At 36.4% G+C, this 18753-nt stretch overlaps 1 protein-coding gene across 1 annotated transcript in view; it reads right to left on the reverse strand.

The window, feature by feature from the left end:
- Window positions 1–18753, reverse strand: part of LOC143143838 (cytotoxic granule associated RNA binding protein TIA1) — an 833023-nt gene that overhangs the window by 485890 nt on the left and 328380 nt on the right. The window contains exon 3 of the mRNA XM_076305580.1: window positions 865–922. Within this exon, the coding sequence (XP_076161695.1) occupies window positions 865–922 (58 nt within the window). The remainder of the gene's footprint in view (window positions 1–864; window positions 923–18753) is intronic.

Raw genomic sequence — 18753 nt, forward strand, 5'->3', positions numbered from 1 at the left:
CCGAGACAATTTCATCGATCCATTGTCAGTACTGTCGAGCAGATGCAAACAAAAATATACAAATTTTGATTTTTATTAGTGGATGAAATTCGATTCTATGTGAGGATCCTATCGTTCTCACTTGGGACCGTCGACCACTCAAGTCGAGGAGTTGCTCGCGTTGAATAAGCAAAAACAGTGGTATGGAAAACTTGTTACAGGAAGCGGGAAATACTGTACTGTCCTCAATAACACGTACGTAAACATAACACGAAGCATTGTTGAGAATTTTGAGAACAGATGGTAGAAGCACCGTATTGTTACGAGTTGATGAATTCATTCTGAAATGTTCCAGAAAGACCGAAACAGTACCTATAGCTGTATTTAAAAAAATGTCGCTAACCTATAAATAGTGTCAGTCAAATTTTCAGTTCTACCTTAAAACTAGCTTACCGCAACCATATTACAACTACGGCCATAGAAATAATTATATGTAACTTTTCAAATATCATATTAAGTACATATGTATACATGGAAAATGTATAAATGTTGAATAAGGAAATTAAATACTCGAATGGTGTATTTTAATTATAATTGTTATTAAAATATCAATCAAGTATCAATTTGTAACTAGACTGTTGGAAATGGTAAATGCTTCTGTCTTCAATATTTTACATTCTTCGAAGTTTCAAGTTTTTGCATTTTGTTTATTGCACACACAATGCATTCGTAGAGTGCATTTAAATAAGTATCCAACGGAGATCCTACTTTATTACGCAACAGACACATCGGTGAATATTGAATTTTAAAAGGGCTTTCTGGTAAAGTATATCGATAATTCTAAATTGTACATAGACGAGGAAATAGGAAACGCGAGATACTCACTGCTGGTGTCTTGTTTAGGTTGGTTTCCCGGAGACGTCGCCCAGTTAACTTTCATCTCCTGAAATCAGCAAAAAGACATATTTAATTAAATGTAATAGCGTACAACGCATGGAAGGTATTGATATTCGCGAACTGCATAGGAGAGAGAAAAAAGAACTCGTGAAAATAAGAAAAGGGAGGTAAGAAACCAATTACACAGTGAATAGGAGCGACGTTAACTGAAAATGTCGGTAAAAGGGAAATTCGAGTGTGAAAGTCAAGGGAAGAAATGGTAAATATTGAGAAGAAAATAGGCAAGATTTCAAAATGATTGAACGACGACTCCTGATTATGACCGTTGACTAGTGTAAAGACCGTGGAATCTGTAGTGCCTTTATCTTGGTTTGGTTTAAGCGCTTCTAAATGTGTCCAACTACCGAGAGTTTGCGAAGCAATCATGATGTATTATATATGTACACAGTAATCTATTTCAAAGGTGTTTCTTCTTCGATCGATATCATATTAAAATTTTGCAATCTTCTCGATCTCAGTTCGGAAATTCAAGATTTAATGCTTCGACCATCTCCAAACATTGGAGACATTGTTCGATGTTTCGCTATGCGAGGTCTCGGTACAAAAAAAAAAAAAACCAGTAATAAAAAGAACGGAACTACTTTCTCAACGCGAGAAAACAGTGAAATTTATATACGTTATTCGTTAGAATTTAAATTTATATTCGCTCGCAATCCGGACAGTTTAAAACTGTTTGGCCGATAAAGCATCTACGTGTGTACAATATTCCATTGTACACGTTCCTGAGACAAGAAAATTTTCTAACGACGAACAATTCGGTTTATAGGGGATCGGGTCAGCCTTTACTCTTGAATACGGTTCGTCGTCCGTAGCAACAGGAAGCGGCACCACCGCCAAAAAGACGTCGGTTGGCGGAAATGGGACGTGTCGGATATCGTCGAGTCCTAACAGACGCCATAAACTGGATTCTTTATGCATCACGGTGTACCTATCCATGACATTGCTGATATTCGATAGATAGTAAAAGTCATTTCGGTGAAACCGGTTGCAAGCCAAGAAAGGATGAAGTTATACTAAAAGGCGAAGCAATCCGAAGCCGAGACGAGTTTTTGCTTTATTCAATTTCGAGCGCGAGAAAAAATTGGGCCAATTTATGTGAAACGTTTCTACGATATTCTTCAAAATGAATCCAATTTTATTCTCTAAAAGTATCTTCTATTTACTTAAAATGTATACTCGAGATAAAGAATTTATCGCTGCTTGCGATTTATATCATAGTTACTATACTTTAGGAAAACATCACGAAAATTAGTGCACATCCTATAGAAATTACTAACAAAGTTTGAAGAATTGTAATCATACTTGCTACTTCGATGTAATTTCTTTTCGTTTCTTTTATACTATAACACGACTGTTTATCGTATATGTATGATATAAAGAACAGAAGTGTGAAGAGCGTCATAAATTTGTATATTTTCTGGTAGGTTTCGTCGCATGTTTCGCTGGAAACAATTTTTTCAAATTTGCACAGATCCATCCTCGATCTATCTATTGTTTAACGAATCTCACCGAACCATAAGAAACGCAAACAAAACGTCGTCGCTGATTCTAATACCTTTGAAGGAATCAGCCTGTAACATCTTATGCGTGTGCATATATCCTATATTATGATATAATGTTGAGCCGAATCTTCATTTTCACGAATAATACATTGAATTGGTAGATCCATCGAACCACTTTTTGCGACCGCGTGTGGGGAACTATGCTAACTACGTGGTTCTGAATTCGATATAATCAAATGATAATTGAACCGAATTACGACGAAATGTGCGAATGGACGCAAAATACTCCGCGGTGCTCGATAAAGCGTTTACGCCGATGCGGTGCTTTGTTCGATTACTAACGCGCCGCAGATCAGGGAACACTTTGTAGGATATATTTAGGAACAGAAATGGAAAGCCACAACTAACTGGTGAAATAAACGCCGTTAATACTCTTTAGCGTCATATCATTACACGCATCCCGGTGGGCAACGATGCGCATTTCATTTGCTTTATTAGTCGTTACAACGTGATACCAATGTTAAATTGCAAAGAAAATCGTCAATGGTTAAGTTCACTAATACCAGTGATACATTTTCTGGTTTATCGAACGACTTATTGTTTTTAAACTACATTTTAAAATCGGTGGTCGATGTACGCATGCAATGTGCGACGAAGAGAGTAAACAACATATAACGAATCCTGTACTTATGTTCTCCCATAAAGCGAATTATACGTATAAATACGATTCCCTTTGGTGCGCGATTAATTCATTAATGTCAGAATTACGAAGTTTCGGATAAAGTGATAAATTTACGAATTGTGGTTTTTAATAATGTGTGAAATTTGATCCCACACGAGGTAAGGATATGCTCTCACCTGTGACCGCGAGTTGAGTCGCTCACGTTGAATAAATAGAAGCAATAAGGGGATATTATTCTGCACCAAATATATGGACCGTAAAACTGTAACTTGTTAAGGAAACTCAAGATGATAGCTACGATAAATCTTAAACCTCTTCGAATAATAGATATTTGGCTACGCATAGAAATCTTTTCGTGTTGATTATTTTCATATAATTGTAAAATTCATACAAAGGTCAGTATTCATTTACGTCTGTAACATTGTTACCGTATATTTTCGCACATGATCGCATAAATTACTATATTGTACGTTAATTTCATTCTTACGAATTATAGTTAATTGTTAACACGTTGGAATAATATTTCAAATATGTTACTGACACCGAATATATTGTATTTTCATCGACGTTTCTGAAAATTCTACAAAACTAAAAACAAATTGAGTATCACTGCTTCGTTAATTTGATAGACTGAAAATTTCCGTAATTTTATCTTTACTAATACTATTACGAACTTTCGATAAAACTACCGAGTTATTCTTCAAAAAAAATCTTAAATAAATTTCTATATTTAACGAGTACTCTTTCAGCTAATAAAAGATCCAATTAATTTTTATCTAAAGTATCCATATTCCATGCTTTGCAATTTCTATTATTCGAGTTCGCAAGAGTAAATTTATGACTTCAAAATCGAAAAAGAGTTCTTGCACCGATATTCATTTCTCGTGAAATAATATACGAAGTAAAATACAAACTCGTTTGATTAAATATGTCTACAAAACGAAAATTTAATAATTAGCAATGTTATCGGTACCTAATTCGTAGGTTAATGACAAATTGCATTCTACCTATTATCATCTTCGCATTATTTGCGAATTGATAAATGAGAGAGTTTAGTAAATAGACACTTATACAAATAAAATCACACACGAATTAATTAATTTGAATCAATTTTGAGTTTATTCAATCCTGCGTATGGCGATCCTTTATAATGTTTTTAAATCGAATTAAAAACATTTTTCCTGTGGAAAAAGATGCAACATGTAAACGTATTAATGATTATAAATGAATGCATACATTTTACGATGTAATGAGTATTTATGAACATGATAAACGAGGAATAAATTTCCCCGCAGGACAATAATCTATACGTATAAACACGGAAAAACAACTGAAGCGATCGAAGAGCTTATTTGTAAAATTTTATAAATCCAATATGTGCTCCATTGAACAGAATCATAATTTTTTGATAATTACTTGAAGCATGTTTTTTTTTTTTATATAAAGTACATTACAGCGAATCATCCTACTTTATTACTAACATAAAGCATCGTACTAGAAAATGTTATAGCACATAGTCTTCATTTTTTTTTCTTTTAATATTACGGATTTGAAATGATGTGAACGTAAACTCTTCAATTGTGGCCAAATTTCGAGTGTATCTATTGAATAACCTGATTTACAACCTACACTACATGATGTCACAAAATATTTATTTACAATACTTTTCTGCCTGCCAGAGAACTATCGATACTCCACTTATCGTTATTTTTACAACAAAGGCATACATAACAAGAATTATTGCAAAATAAAGTTTCTCGCTTTAAATACGGTAGGTAAATGAGTTCCAGTAGGGCTCTATTTTGTAAATCAATATTTTCTATTTTGGACAATATCAAACGATTATCTATCGAAATCTAATTTTCTAATCAAATAGAGACTACTCACGTTTTTGAAAGAAATAAAAGTTGGTACTTTTAATCGCGTTGTTCCGCAGCTCTCCCAAAAACTTTAAGTCCAGATGGTTATTTTGTAGGTTAATAGGCAAATTCTATGATGTGGTAATAAATGGTTACACTAACTTCGTAAGAACAATACTCTGTGTTTTGTAATATAAGCAAGCGCAAACTTAAGCAACTTATGCTTCTAAATTCCCTGGTCAAAAATGATGCGTTCGGTTCAACCATTCGCGGAAATCTAACCAATCTGGTTCCGTGCCTCGGAAGATAACTTCGTTTCTGTTTTAATTGGCAGGGGAGTCGGTAGAGAAAAGAAAAATTGGGTGCGGATACTATGGCATTGAATATTTAAAATTTGTGGAAGATGCGAGAAAGGGTCATGGAAACAGTGGAGGTGTGTATAAGGATAGGCCATGGAAAGAGAAATAATGTAAGAAGAGTCAAGAAAACGAATAAACACTTTAATTTGAAGGAAAGTAGGAAAATGTTTCATGGAGGTCATATTGAGCAATATTGAGCAAAATGTAATCATGATGAACGACCAGCGTAAGTAACCAAAGTGAATATAATCATGGTACACGATTAACTCATAAATCATTAATCCCGGTAGAATTACATTTTTTATTACGATTCAATCGATAAGTCAACAATAGAATTTCTCTCATTAGATTAATAATATAATATTTTAGTACGTCCAGTGTTAATACGAATCTCGAAGTCTAATAAAAACGTAGATAATTTTACTCTCTGGAACCTCATGAAAGTATCCCGAACCCTCGAAATTAGTCGTTGAACGAATCAGCGTAGTTTATATCGAATTTTATTCACAAATGATAATTACCTCCACTTAATAAAGACAAAGTAATAAACAAAGTGCTCGCGTCGTGTAGATCTTTTTGTTTCCCTTCGACGTCACTCGATGCGATTGCGACGAGATGAAAAACAGCGACGATAAACACGTGTAATATAATTTTGGAAACCAATGGACCGATAAATATCAAATCGGTATTGGAGTTTGGTAACTGTGAACTAGTATAAATATTACCAACATAGAGATTAACGAGCCCGTACAACAATATAATATTTATGTCGATTCGCGTCCATACTATCGAATGAATATTTCATTTTCATTTCTGTCGAAAATCATAAGTCGATAATCGGATCAACACCCATCGCTGAACGCGGCTTATAATCGTACTACCGGCAGGCAGCTGTTTCAGGGAGTTCCGCTAAAGTTCGGCCTTAATAAATGCGAAAAATAATACGCGAGCGTCGTGAGTTTGTTTCGTTATCCTAAGTATAGTATATTTACTACATCTTTCGGGAGTTCCAGCAGACTAGTTGCGGCAGATGCGAGGAAAGAACATGAACAAGTAATGTTAAGCGAGGAAACTGTGGCGCAGAAAGAGGCAAGGGTAAAGAATACGGGGCTAGGAATAAGTAAGTAAGCGAGTGACTATGTAAGTAAGAAAGTAAGTCTGGTAAGTAAGTAAGTTAGGACAGGACGGAGGAGTGCCCAAGACGGTCGGTACGCTAACGTCGGGCCCGCAGTGTGTCTGCAGCAATTTGCAACTTTTAATAGTTAGTCCGGGTTGCGAAGTCGTCTGTCGGCCCAGAGCCTGTCCTTTTATAGTTTATACAAGAGAAGAAGGAAGTTTATATGTCGTAGTTTTGAACAGTTAATGCGCGCTAGGGTCATGCCCACCTCTACTGTATGTCATATTTATGCCGGCTATCTCGTGAGATGCATTCAATGAACAAGACATTTTTCGTCGAGATTGTAAAGATTTTCGATGGGATGCGGGAGGATGGTAGTAAACATTCAAATATATACTTTAATTTCTAATAATTATTTATCCGCAATATAAAAATGTAATGCAGGAAAGTCGAGTTTAAATTTTCATTCACCGACCGAAGTGCATGTAACTTCACTTTACGACCGTAGGGCGGAAATGTACACGAGTTACGTATGTATTTTTCATTTTTAGTTACTTAAAGGGCTGACGACCAACAGCTCGAGGGAAATATCAGAAATGTTTCATCCGTTTCGCAAAATTATTCATTGTTCCGCGATTCAAAATTTTCTACAACTTTTAGAAAGTTAAATATCAACGTAAATATATTTAAAGCTTACAATATAAAATATATTATCAATAAATATGGGAATAAAAATTGTGCGGACTTGAAGCATTGAACTCTAATTTTGTGATTGTAGAATTAAACAGAAATAAGTTTATGTATGCAACTAAGGCATTTAGTCTTCGTGAAGATTTATTAATACAGAAGTTGAAAATATTCTCCGTATCGCTGTATACAGAACTATGCTCTAGAAATTAAAGTATGGTGCACTCCGTGTAACGTATTTTGTGTGCTTAATTTTTCAAAATACAGAACAATTTTGCTCTTAATTCTTCAAAGCTCTTTCAATTTTCGGTACGTATTATTGATTTAAACAAACATTGTAAGTAAAAAATTAAGAACGATGAGTCCATTTTCTTCTAATTTGGATATAATAATATGCTAGTAACATGGTTTCGATGTCTTTCGTAGCCACGAGTTTAATACAAAGCAGCAGAGGGCAACCGTGAATTTTGGCTTTAAATTGGACAAAATACAATTGGAATCGTACGGGTTAATAAAAATTATGTAGGAAAAGAAACATGCAGAACGGTCGACCTATTCAAGCGATTTAAAAGACCTATCGAAGGTCGATTCACAAGCTAGCTGACCTACCGGAACAATAAAAAAGATATATATATATATTTACTTTTCTTGTAGCTAATGGCCCATTAATGATAGACGTACTCGTCGTTATTAAAATCGGCTTTTGCGATAAATCGGTGCGCAAAAAATCCAAATTGTAACAAAAACGCGACTTCTCCCCGATATACAATGTGGATTATCGCAAAATTTTTGGCGAAGCAACAACTGCTGTTACTTTTTCATTTCCATTACTCACCCGATCTGGTCCCCATAAATTTTTTCCCCCAAGTTGAGCCTCGCCATCAGGAGAAAGTAGAGTGAAAAAGGGGATGGAAGAGATCCAGGTGGCTGAGGCTAAGAGCAAAGACAATTTCGGAAACTATGTATAAAAACAGCTTCTAATGACTCGTTATGCCCACTCAATGATTTTTGGAGAAGGGTGGAAACTAGATCGAAGGATTTCATTAATAAAATTCTCCCATATTTTTGAACGAAGAAGGGATAAATTTTCATTGCAATAATCCAGGAAGTTCTTAAACAGACCGTGTATACTCGCTAATTTCTATTCGTTGATAGAACTATTCTTTAATAGAACGTTTATTTCGATAATCGAAATTGATTTGTAACGAGTATTTAATCTCTAATTTTACCCGTAATATAGTTGATCTTACATAACTATCTCGACTAGAAAAAGATTTGTCGAATACATTTTTTTGTGATTATGGAATTGTTGAGCACAAGCGAAAAAGTAAATAGGACGTTTATTTTTGAGATAAATATGATACAGTCGTGCAGCGAAGCATGGTTATGAACAACTGAACGGAGCGTAACGATTACGTCGGCACACCAACCGAAAAAATAGGAAGGTCGGTATCGAGCTCATTTCCCATGCCTTGACTTCTCAAGCGCTGCATGGGTCAATGTCGTTGTATTCCAACACATTTGTAAAAAAGTTGTGTTGAATGAGATCAATTTGTAAGGTGCTAAGTTACCTTACAATATTAATACGATATTAAGCGAGTTATTTTCATAGGATTGATTCTTTCATCGTTCGTTAGTTTCTATAATATTTTCTATTCACGTAATTTCGATGTTATTGTATTTTTCTATGATAAGATCATTGAAGAATTTGTAATCTTCTCAAGAGAACCTGAAACCCGAATCGAAACGTTACATTAAAAGTATTGTAAATGACAAATGATTGTTACTCTTTAAAACCGAGTGAAAAAACTCATTTTTTCTATCGAAAAAATAATTCTCGTTGGTCTAACCTTTCATCACCGAACTTCGTTAAAATGTGATATAATCTGCAGAATATCAAGACAGTAGCGCCCTTGGTTGCAAGATATTAATTCAAAGTTGTCCTGGAGATGCATTTTTCGAGCATTGCACTAAGTTTCAAATATATCGGCCATTCAAAGTCATTTGCCTGTTAGTGCTTGACCATTTTACTTGTAGATAATCATTCCGTGTAGCCTGGTAAAGCCAGGTCGTTATTCCTCTATATTTGAAACAGAGATGGCATAATTGCCAGTTTGTAATCTGTCTTTAAAGGAGTCAATCAGGCGGACCGATCGCCTAGCAACGAAAAAGCGATATAGAGGTAGTGAAACGGCAGAGACAGAAGCAGGAGTAGACGTAGCTCGATCAAGCGAGAGTGAAGTCTGATGGCAAACCACGCTTACAATTAGTGGTGTAGAAAGGGAGAAAAAATTTCACTAGACCTGGGGATGGATAACTGATGTTTTCGCGGGCCAGAGCACCAGTTCCAGCTTACGGACTAATTGACGTCACGGTGAGAGTTGAGTTGAACCGCAAAAGTGGTACATTTCAGTGTCCAAGACACAGAATAACGAGGGAAGAAAGATAGATCTCTGCAGTGATTTATAGATGCGCATTTGTAATCCGCTATCACTTGACCGAACGGTATACGCGCCTCTCGATAACCGTGTTCGATGAACATTTTATAGCCAATATACCGCTTTAGCAATTCTGCAATAGCTGCAGAGATCCGTTTAATAATTCGTAGCCGACGATCGCTTTACTCTCCTAACTGACTTAAGAAGCTCGTTATATTTGTTCGATATACGGTATTATAGACTCGAACGCAGAAATTCCTAGGCTCGACGTGATACTTTAATGCGAAGCTTAGACGGCGGTGGGGAACCAATTACATATTGCCGACGCGAAGGTTGAGCTACTAACCATGGGCATCGGCAGGAAGTCGGGCAGAAATTGCAAGCTGCTGCACTTTTGACCTTAACTGGCCGGTCGCCTGTCGGTCAGATATTTATTGTCCTATTATCGTGATTGATGCGGGCTCGGCCGACTACCGGCTACTATCTTATATAAGTACATTTAATGGCGTAAGGTCGTTTCGGACTTTCACATGATGAAGGGAAGCCGCTTCTTTCGTTGTCGTCCGACATTACGGTTCGTTGCAGCCATCCCTGTGTCGGGCTTGCTTGTACGTTTTCTTACTTATATCTTCTTATTTTCCAACCACATGGCGCCATTAGTCGCCGCGGCACCACCAACGTTTCTCGCCTGCTGCGGTAGTAAGTCACGGAAATAGTATCGTAAGGAATTTACGCGATACACGGTTACATTCTCCGCGAAGGCATGCAACCATCTTCTTTGTAGGTCTTTACCACACTTTGTGACGATCCTTCGTAACGGTTCTGTCATAAATTACGTTCGAACCGGTGATACCTTGAACTTGCTAAAGAGGCAAGGACTATCAAACGAGTATTACATTCTATCGTTTGAGCGATATTTCCTTGTAAGTACAACTGTAAAGTAGAAGCAGCAAAGGGTTTAAGTATCAAACTTGGATGAACTGGCATTTCTGCATAATCAGGTGCCACGTCCACTTTTTAAGACGCAGTGTTTGTCAAGTCGTTGAATCGAATACACGTATGTTCTTAAAAGTGCAAAGGACTCGGTATCGTATAGCCTTATTTTGTAACGATATCGTGAAACAGGGTGGCATTGCCTTTTTATTCCCAACGAGAAACTTTAACAATCTTTTCATCAATTTGGAATTGATCTTCTTTTAAAACGAAACTTTGGCGACAGTTTTAACATTATGAATCTGTTTTTTGAAAGATCTATATCGAAATCGTATTACTGAAATACATGACGCGCCAAATCATCTAGTAATGATGGGTAAGTTTGCCAATTGTATTCTTTCTTGTAAGAAAATTCTTAAAAACCGAATTGTAGCCTTTCAATTTGTGGTCTTATTTATTAGATACGAAACATCTTGGACAAAAAATATCCCCTGTTTTAGCGTGCTAAATGCACACCACTTCGATGCGTTTCTCAGGAAACGGAGTGTTTCGGAGCGCTTAACCTGTACGAGACTGATCTTCATCTGATTATGAGGTGCCGCGCCTAAACCGTTTTGGTCATGCTACCTACCGCCCCTAACCTTGTCGCACTCGTAACCCCAATAAATTGTACAAAAACATCACGAAAAAGAAATTATCGCGTGGAATTTGCGCGAAGAAAGTCATCCAAGGTTATTGCGTATTTTCTAGGATGAAATTGTCCAGGAAAGCCAAGTGTGTAAATAACCATCGATGCAAAAAACTTTACGAAGTCATGAATGTATCTATGTATCGAACAATTTCCTTTTAATAACAAACACTTATCGAACGAAAGTTTCAACGTGTAAAGTATTCTAAAAAATTTGTTGTAAGAAACATTACAACAAATTAATTCACTAACTAAATTATCTAACTTTGAATAACGCCTTGATAAATAAGAAGCACTAGACGATCAGTATTGCAACCTAACAGTTCAACGCAAATGTTAGTGTAGAGGCTACGTTCTTTTATTTCAAAATTGTAAAATGTCATCTAGTTTTATGACAAGTTAAATATATCAGACGTAGTTAAACATATCGTCCATGGTACACAATTTCTATTCCTTGTCTACGGTAATTAAAAAGAATGCCTTTCGATCAAATATACGATACTGTAAATTTGTGATTTACTTTCCAATGCTAATGAAGTATTAACTGAAAACATCTAACGATGAAAATATTCACTTTGCACGAAATATTAATCGATTTAAATAAAAATAACCAAGATTTCATGCCAAGAAGTCAATTGTGCACATTGTAATTGGCAAATTAAAAAATTTAATCGAATAAATATTTCACATCATCAGAAAGTATAAATTAAATTCAGGAAACGGAATCTATAATATTACTATTATGGTTTTCAACTGCTCCTCGTTCTTTTAAACTGGCAGACTATAAAGCGCGCACTAATTTAAGTTGAAAGATTGTGAGTAGAAAGGTTAACCGGGAAACTTTATTAATCTTTTCTTTTTCTTTCGCCACTCCTCTGTCTCTACTGAAAAGTTCGTTGGTCAATTTTTAAACCAGTCTATATAGTTTCACAGAATTACAATCGATTCGGTGGCCAACTCGACACAATTTCTCATGTGCTGCAGCGCACACAGAAAAAGTATTTCTTTACGTCAACTTTCCCTTTATTTTACTATTTATTCATTGATCGAACCATTTACTCTTCCGTGGGGTACACCGGCTAACTTTTCGCTCTTGTTTAAAAAGTTAGAGAAACTGCACCGAAATCCCAGGCAATTGCACACATGCTCGGTGCAAATAGTGATGTCAATCCGTGTGTATGCACAGACCACTGTAGTTTAAACGACTCTTATCAAAGAAGGACAAGAAAAATTGAAAGAAGCAAGTATCAATAGTACACGACTTCTCAGAATCTTTAACATACTGGCTGCTGTACTTAATAGGAAAGAATTTCCTCTGAGAACGATCACTTTTATACTTTTCACTCAGAGTGTACGACTACCAAACAAATCCAATGATTTACTTCTTGCAAGCAATTCGTTTCTCCATACACCGTAACAAATTTCTACGACGTCTTTTCTTCTATGATTAAACAGCGTGTGTAGACTTTTAATTCGTTTGAATTCATTATACTTTGAAGTTGATATTTAATACTATAGGCCTAATTGAAAACGAATGACCCGAATAACAAAGAAACGTGAAATTAAATATAAACGGTTTTTTACGTTTCGACTTATTTTTGACTTATTACGCTAAACATTTATTATCTTTAAAATTTTTAAACATTGCAATCTTTACTAGTAAACATAATAAAATGTGACTCCTTTGTACTTCAGTTAAGATCAGTTGAGTTCAATTGAACCAGTTTTTGCACATAAACGCTTCATTGTGAAAGATTTAATCGTTTCGGAGAAAAATTATTTTGTTAGAAGTGAATAAAAATGTAAACTGATATCAACCAATGGCGGATATTTATTAATTATGCAACAATGTAATTGTCGTGTCGTAGCGTCAATAAATTTAACTCTAAATATTTCATTAGCGATTCAACATTATAACGTTTGAAATAACTTAAAAATAAAATATATTTGTTCGCGCTAGCATCCACGAAGAGATTAACTTATCAAACGTAGGTTTACGGGTCATAATTAATTACAGTAGCTCCCACTTTTAAGTGACAAAACTATGAGCGTCACTTTACTCGAAAGCGGGGAAGGTAGCGATTTTTATCTCGAATCTTACGTCGAATTTTACCGCGAATAGATCAATCTACGCGTTAATCTACTACTACGCAATCTACCGCTACGTAAACGTAAACAGTGAAGCGGATGACACCATCGCTTAAACACGACATTAAAATGGTCGCTTCGAAGCGAGAATTACTGTGAAGAATGGCAGCGCATCGTGTACGAGTTAAACCCTCCCTAGTTACTTCGGAATAGACTTCATTCGTCTAGCGCCGGGTTTTACTTTAATAAGGTAAATAATTTTAAACGGAAGGAAAGCCGCACGAATTTATACACTATAACAGGGGCTTGTGCTATCAGAAAGTTTGAGAACCCGCATTAAAGCGGATAGTCCTTCCGTGTGCGGGCGGCAGTCGGTAAAGGCGGTGATTGTATCCGCTGCAGTAGTGTGTGCACCTCTTCGTGGTACGGAGGAATACTCCTCTGCCATGCCGCACTAACCTATGATATATGATTATGCCGCACGCCCCCCGTTCATATCTTATTATGTATTACTACTACGGTACACACCCGCATTCCCATTCGACCGGGCCTATATATCCCGAACACCGAAGTGGCTTCGGTTTGTTTCTTTCGCGCGGATCGTGCGGTTTATCAACGTGCATTCGGACAAAGAAATTCACGTTGTATCGTGTGGTTCGCTCATCGATCGGGGGTGGTAGAGGGGCCACCAAGTGCCGGAGAGATGCACACCGCCAATTTTCGATCTCAACGTTCCGGAAGAATTTACGCTCGCGAAATAACGTTACGCGTTATTCCTTTCTCTCTTACGCTTTGCGTTCTAGTGTTCCTTTTTCCATGTTTACCGAGGTAAAATTAGCGCTGCGGAAGAGGAGAACAAGAGACAGTGATCTATCTCCGGTTACATCATTCTATCGCGTAGATTCGTTTCATTTTTTAATTCTATTTAACGTTTACATTGTACATACCTGGACGAAAAGGTGCATATATAAGGTAACAAGGTAAAGTGTAGTCGGAATTGTGCAAAAGAGACGAGATACAGGCAAAGAAGATACAGGAAATTTAATGTTATTTGTAAAGAGAATAACCAACAGTAGCGATGAGTAACACATCTGATCCGATACAGCTTGCAATTCCTTCCAGAGATCAATCTAATTAAGTTCGTTGATTAGATTCCAATACACCAAGGTTTATAGTTACGATACTATTTCAATGTAGTTCGTAATTGTATTTATTTTTTAGATACTTTATCCGAGCACTCTTTCCGCGAAACATTTATGGTTAGATATCGTAGGGTCTGAAGGTAGTAATAAACAATGCAAAACATCTTTCGCAGTGCCTGTGAGCTGGCGCGGAGCTGATTTTATGGTATTATAAGTGTTTTAAAATGCGTTTATACGCCGGGTGTTTGCGATGCAACACGCGTGATAACCTAGTCGTATACTGTGTAGATTTTCTCGAAAACGAAGTCTCGTAAAAACAAATATTAATTTAAAGTTTCGATTTATTTTTATGCGAAGAACTACACCATTTTAAGTTGCACTGAAACTCTCGTCGTATGCTATATACACCGCTTTTGTAGTCAACGGGCCAACGAACTATCTGCCAGCACTTGAATTACGTTAGTATCTTGTGAAGTTAGTTACGACAATGACCAAAAGAACAGAAATGCAAGGCGAATTTGAGGTTCCTTCAGTCACAAATAATGCACATAATTAACCCAAACTCGAACGGCCGACCGACTTCTTATTTTTCTTAACTGTTTACCCTGCGTTTCTTGTATCGTCCGAATTTCGGGACAGTCAAGAGTGTTCCTTCGAAGTCTTTGTAGAGTTAGACCGATCGACCGTAGTTTGGAAGAATCAGTATTCTTTCAGCAGTGTAAACGAGAAGCATTGTCGCGAAGAATGTTTCCTGTAATCCTGTTACATCGAGACTGAAGTCAAAACTTCAGCAAAGGGTTAGTAAAATAAATTTCGTTTGCATTAAAGTTCTTTGATCAGTGAACGACAATTTGGAAAGGAGCTGCCGAATAAATTTGACGAAGTTCTATTCTGCCAGGTTCCACTCTAAATTTAAATTTACAAGGACGAAGAAAAATATCCATACGCGTCGAAATTAAAATTCAACGAGTGAATAAAACTTTTCCTTCGTCGGACAAACGTAACAACCAGCTAAACATTTCAGATCATCGGTGGACTTCTCATGCTTGAAGCGAGAAGTCACTTAATATTTCGAATATTTTAACTTGCCTAGTTGTACAACGTTAATATCAAATTCAATTATCGATTAATTTTTGTATCTTTTTCTTGTTCGTTTGATCTTATCCTAGTCTGTATGTGTTGTAACGATCAGTAATGAAACACGTTGCAAAGACGTTCGCAAGAGATCAAATAAAAATTTTAAATAATCATTTAAGTATAAAAATGTATCGGCATCTGATCCGAGTTGTCATCAAAAAAGGTGCTAAACAAAGTGAAATACTACAAAAAAAGAGGTAAAAAATACGATTTCGAATATAGAAATATGCAAAAGCATGTTATGAACTATTATAAGTGTGTAACTGTGACAATGAGTTAATACTATAATAACCAGAATTCCAGTTTATGATGTCGTCCAATAATAAAGTAGATTAAGTAGTGTGACACGGCCTTTGCATGCCTGATTTACCACGCTACTTTCATTATTTTCATAAATGTGTTTCTTGGTGCGATAGCCATAGTTTACGTAAACATAGGGGTCCTAGTAATGGTAAGATAAACGACTTAAGTAATAATTACAGCGTTTCAAGTCCGCAATTTTATGAAAATTATTTACGTTACGGATTTATGCTTGTGGCTAACGATAGTTTAAATGCTCCTTGATCGCCAGGGTATTTATTATTAAACGCGAATGTTGCAATATCGATAGAAACGATATTGTAGGGGTTTAAATGGTTCTTCGAATGCTTCTCGGCAAATGCGTTGATGTAACGATTGATAGATAATTTAAAATTTAGTTCCCTTTCTTGTCTTTATATGCAGCGAAACAAGGAAAAACTACGTCGACAGATATAGGTAACGTGGTAAACCATTTTTATATACTATACCGTCGAAAAAATTTGGTAGTTTCTACTGATATTGGTTAAAATGTTTGTGTATACAATAGCGTCGCGAGATGCTGGTATCGCAAAGGTACAAGAAAATCGGCACAGGCCACGTGATTGGGCTTAGGCAACGGTTGATGGGAACCGTGTTGTTTTTGACGCCGTCATTAGCACACTCACGGTTTGTACATGTTTTTCACGAACCTGGCTACTGCTGGAAAATATCGGCTAACTTTCTCTGGGAAACCGTCCAGCTTGTAGTTCCCTCGATGGCAATTAACGTAGACCCACACGTAGAGAAAAGGACTTATGAGAAGTATTACAGGACAGTTTTGTGCACCAGAGGGCCCCTTGTGCAACGTTCTGCTGAGCCTGTTGGTAGAACGATTAAATCGGATTTAAAGGCATTGAATAATGAACGAACTGTCCCAAATATTCATTGTTTCTAACACGTTGTCACCGTCGCACACGATTCTCCAAGGATGCCTCGAGCGGAATTGTTACGCGCAAACTGAAGCTTTATTTCCTACAAAATCAGCTTTGTGAATAGTGAGAAGGCTAACAAAACCTTGATCCCATAAGTACATAATCGAAAAATGAATATCAAATAGAAATAACAAACGGAACAGAATCACAAACATTTTGTTTTCGCACTGAATTCTACATTTTTATTAGTCAAAGTTCACAATTTGTTCAGCGGAATTTGATCATTTCTTCTATTCTGAATTACACAGAACGTAAATAACAATCCCCGGTGAGATTCCACCTTAGGATGTTTGTTTGAGTTTTATCATGTTGAGAAATCTATAAAATGCTTCTTTCTCAGCCTTCTTTTTGCAGAGATTGTATAATACACACCTCCATAGCAAACTACACATATCCCCTCTTTCGTAGAACGTATGATTGCACAGCACCGTTTAATCGTTTGATCATTTTCATTACAGATCTCTTTTCTTTTCAGCTGTGTTCTCCCACAAGTCTAAACAGAATACACATAAACATTCCTATATGGTTAAATAGATTCTCTTAAAATTGACTAACGTTACGGACATTTTCTATCAAAGGAAACTTTAAGTTAAAAGGGATTCTATAAATAATACTAATTTATCCTCCTATCTAAGTCTATGTATACATGGCTGGAACCACCTTGCGAACATTTCCTACAATGACTGGTCCAAAGTCGCGAGGTCTTTCGTCCTGGTTGTTTTTACTTGTACACCCGGCAACTTTACACGGGACATGCTTAACTGTTAATCGCGGAAAATTCGCGTCTGGCATCTAGGTTTCCTTTTTCCTCGCTTCCAGTAGAGGGTCTGAGAGACAGACGCGTTAATTGTCTACGTAGCTAACCGCTACAGTGGCTTCTCACATATACATATGTATCGAGTATATGGTACGCTATGAAGAGAGGACGTAAATTTGTGGTGGGAAACAGAACTGTACGGTTAATCCACACGAAACCAGCACTAAAAACAATTCCACTTTTTTGTTTGCACTTTAATGCGCAACACAAAATAGCTACGGATTTTATAAAACGATATAATGTTGCGATTTTTTGTTCCCACGGTGGACATTTTAATAAACACCAACATTTTAAACAACTTTATTCAGTCTGATTTGCAAAAATGATAAGTGGTTAGAAAAGAATTAGCCATAGCTTTCGAACATTCTCTACTCTTGGATAAAAATCAACAGTAAGATCCATGGATTGTTCTTCGCTGAACAGAGCACGTGTAGAGATTCTCGCAAGATTTTTAGCGATAATTGCTAGTTCCAATATTTCCACGTCCGTTAAATTCGACCGAGTTGACTCGAAATCGTTTACTGCGAGAATTCGTCGTCTATGTTTAACGACGAAACTAATATCAAATGTTATTCCTAATCGAATCATTACAAATCAAATTTATTACATATCACAGGGTACAGTAAGTGTGTTATATTTGCATATTCATTGCTACTAAAGTGTACGTGTAATATGAAATTAAATTTATTTTGAAATATATATAAGTAAATTTATATATACAAGTATTACCAATATTTCTGTCTCTCACTGTAATTAGAAGTAAATTTAAAAGCTTAATTGTATGCGCGCGAATCAATACGGGCAACTGAAACGTAACACATTTCAAAGAAAGCAAATGTAATGTTTGAACCGTAAAAAGAACAGGCGCACACTAAAAGGACAATTGTACGGGTTACTGTTTCTCCGGTCGAATGGAAAATCCACTTTGAGGCTCGAAAGCGACTTGTGACCAATACACAAGCTAGATCACCACGAAATATGCATCCCATGTGCCTCGTATCGACCATTACTTTAATAATAAAACATCGATCCCCGTAAATCGTTTCCGCTAGACTATTGTAAGCGCGTTGAACGTCCGTCTATGCCAGCAATTCTGG

This window comes from Ptiloglossa arizonensis, chromosome 1 (assembly GCF_051014685.1).
Source record: "Ptiloglossa arizonensis isolate GNS036 chromosome 1, iyPtiAriz1_principal, whole genome shotgun sequence".
In the NCBI taxonomy this organism is placed as follows: Eukaryota; Metazoa; Arthropoda; class Insecta; order Hymenoptera; family Colletidae; genus Ptiloglossa; species Ptiloglossa arizonensis.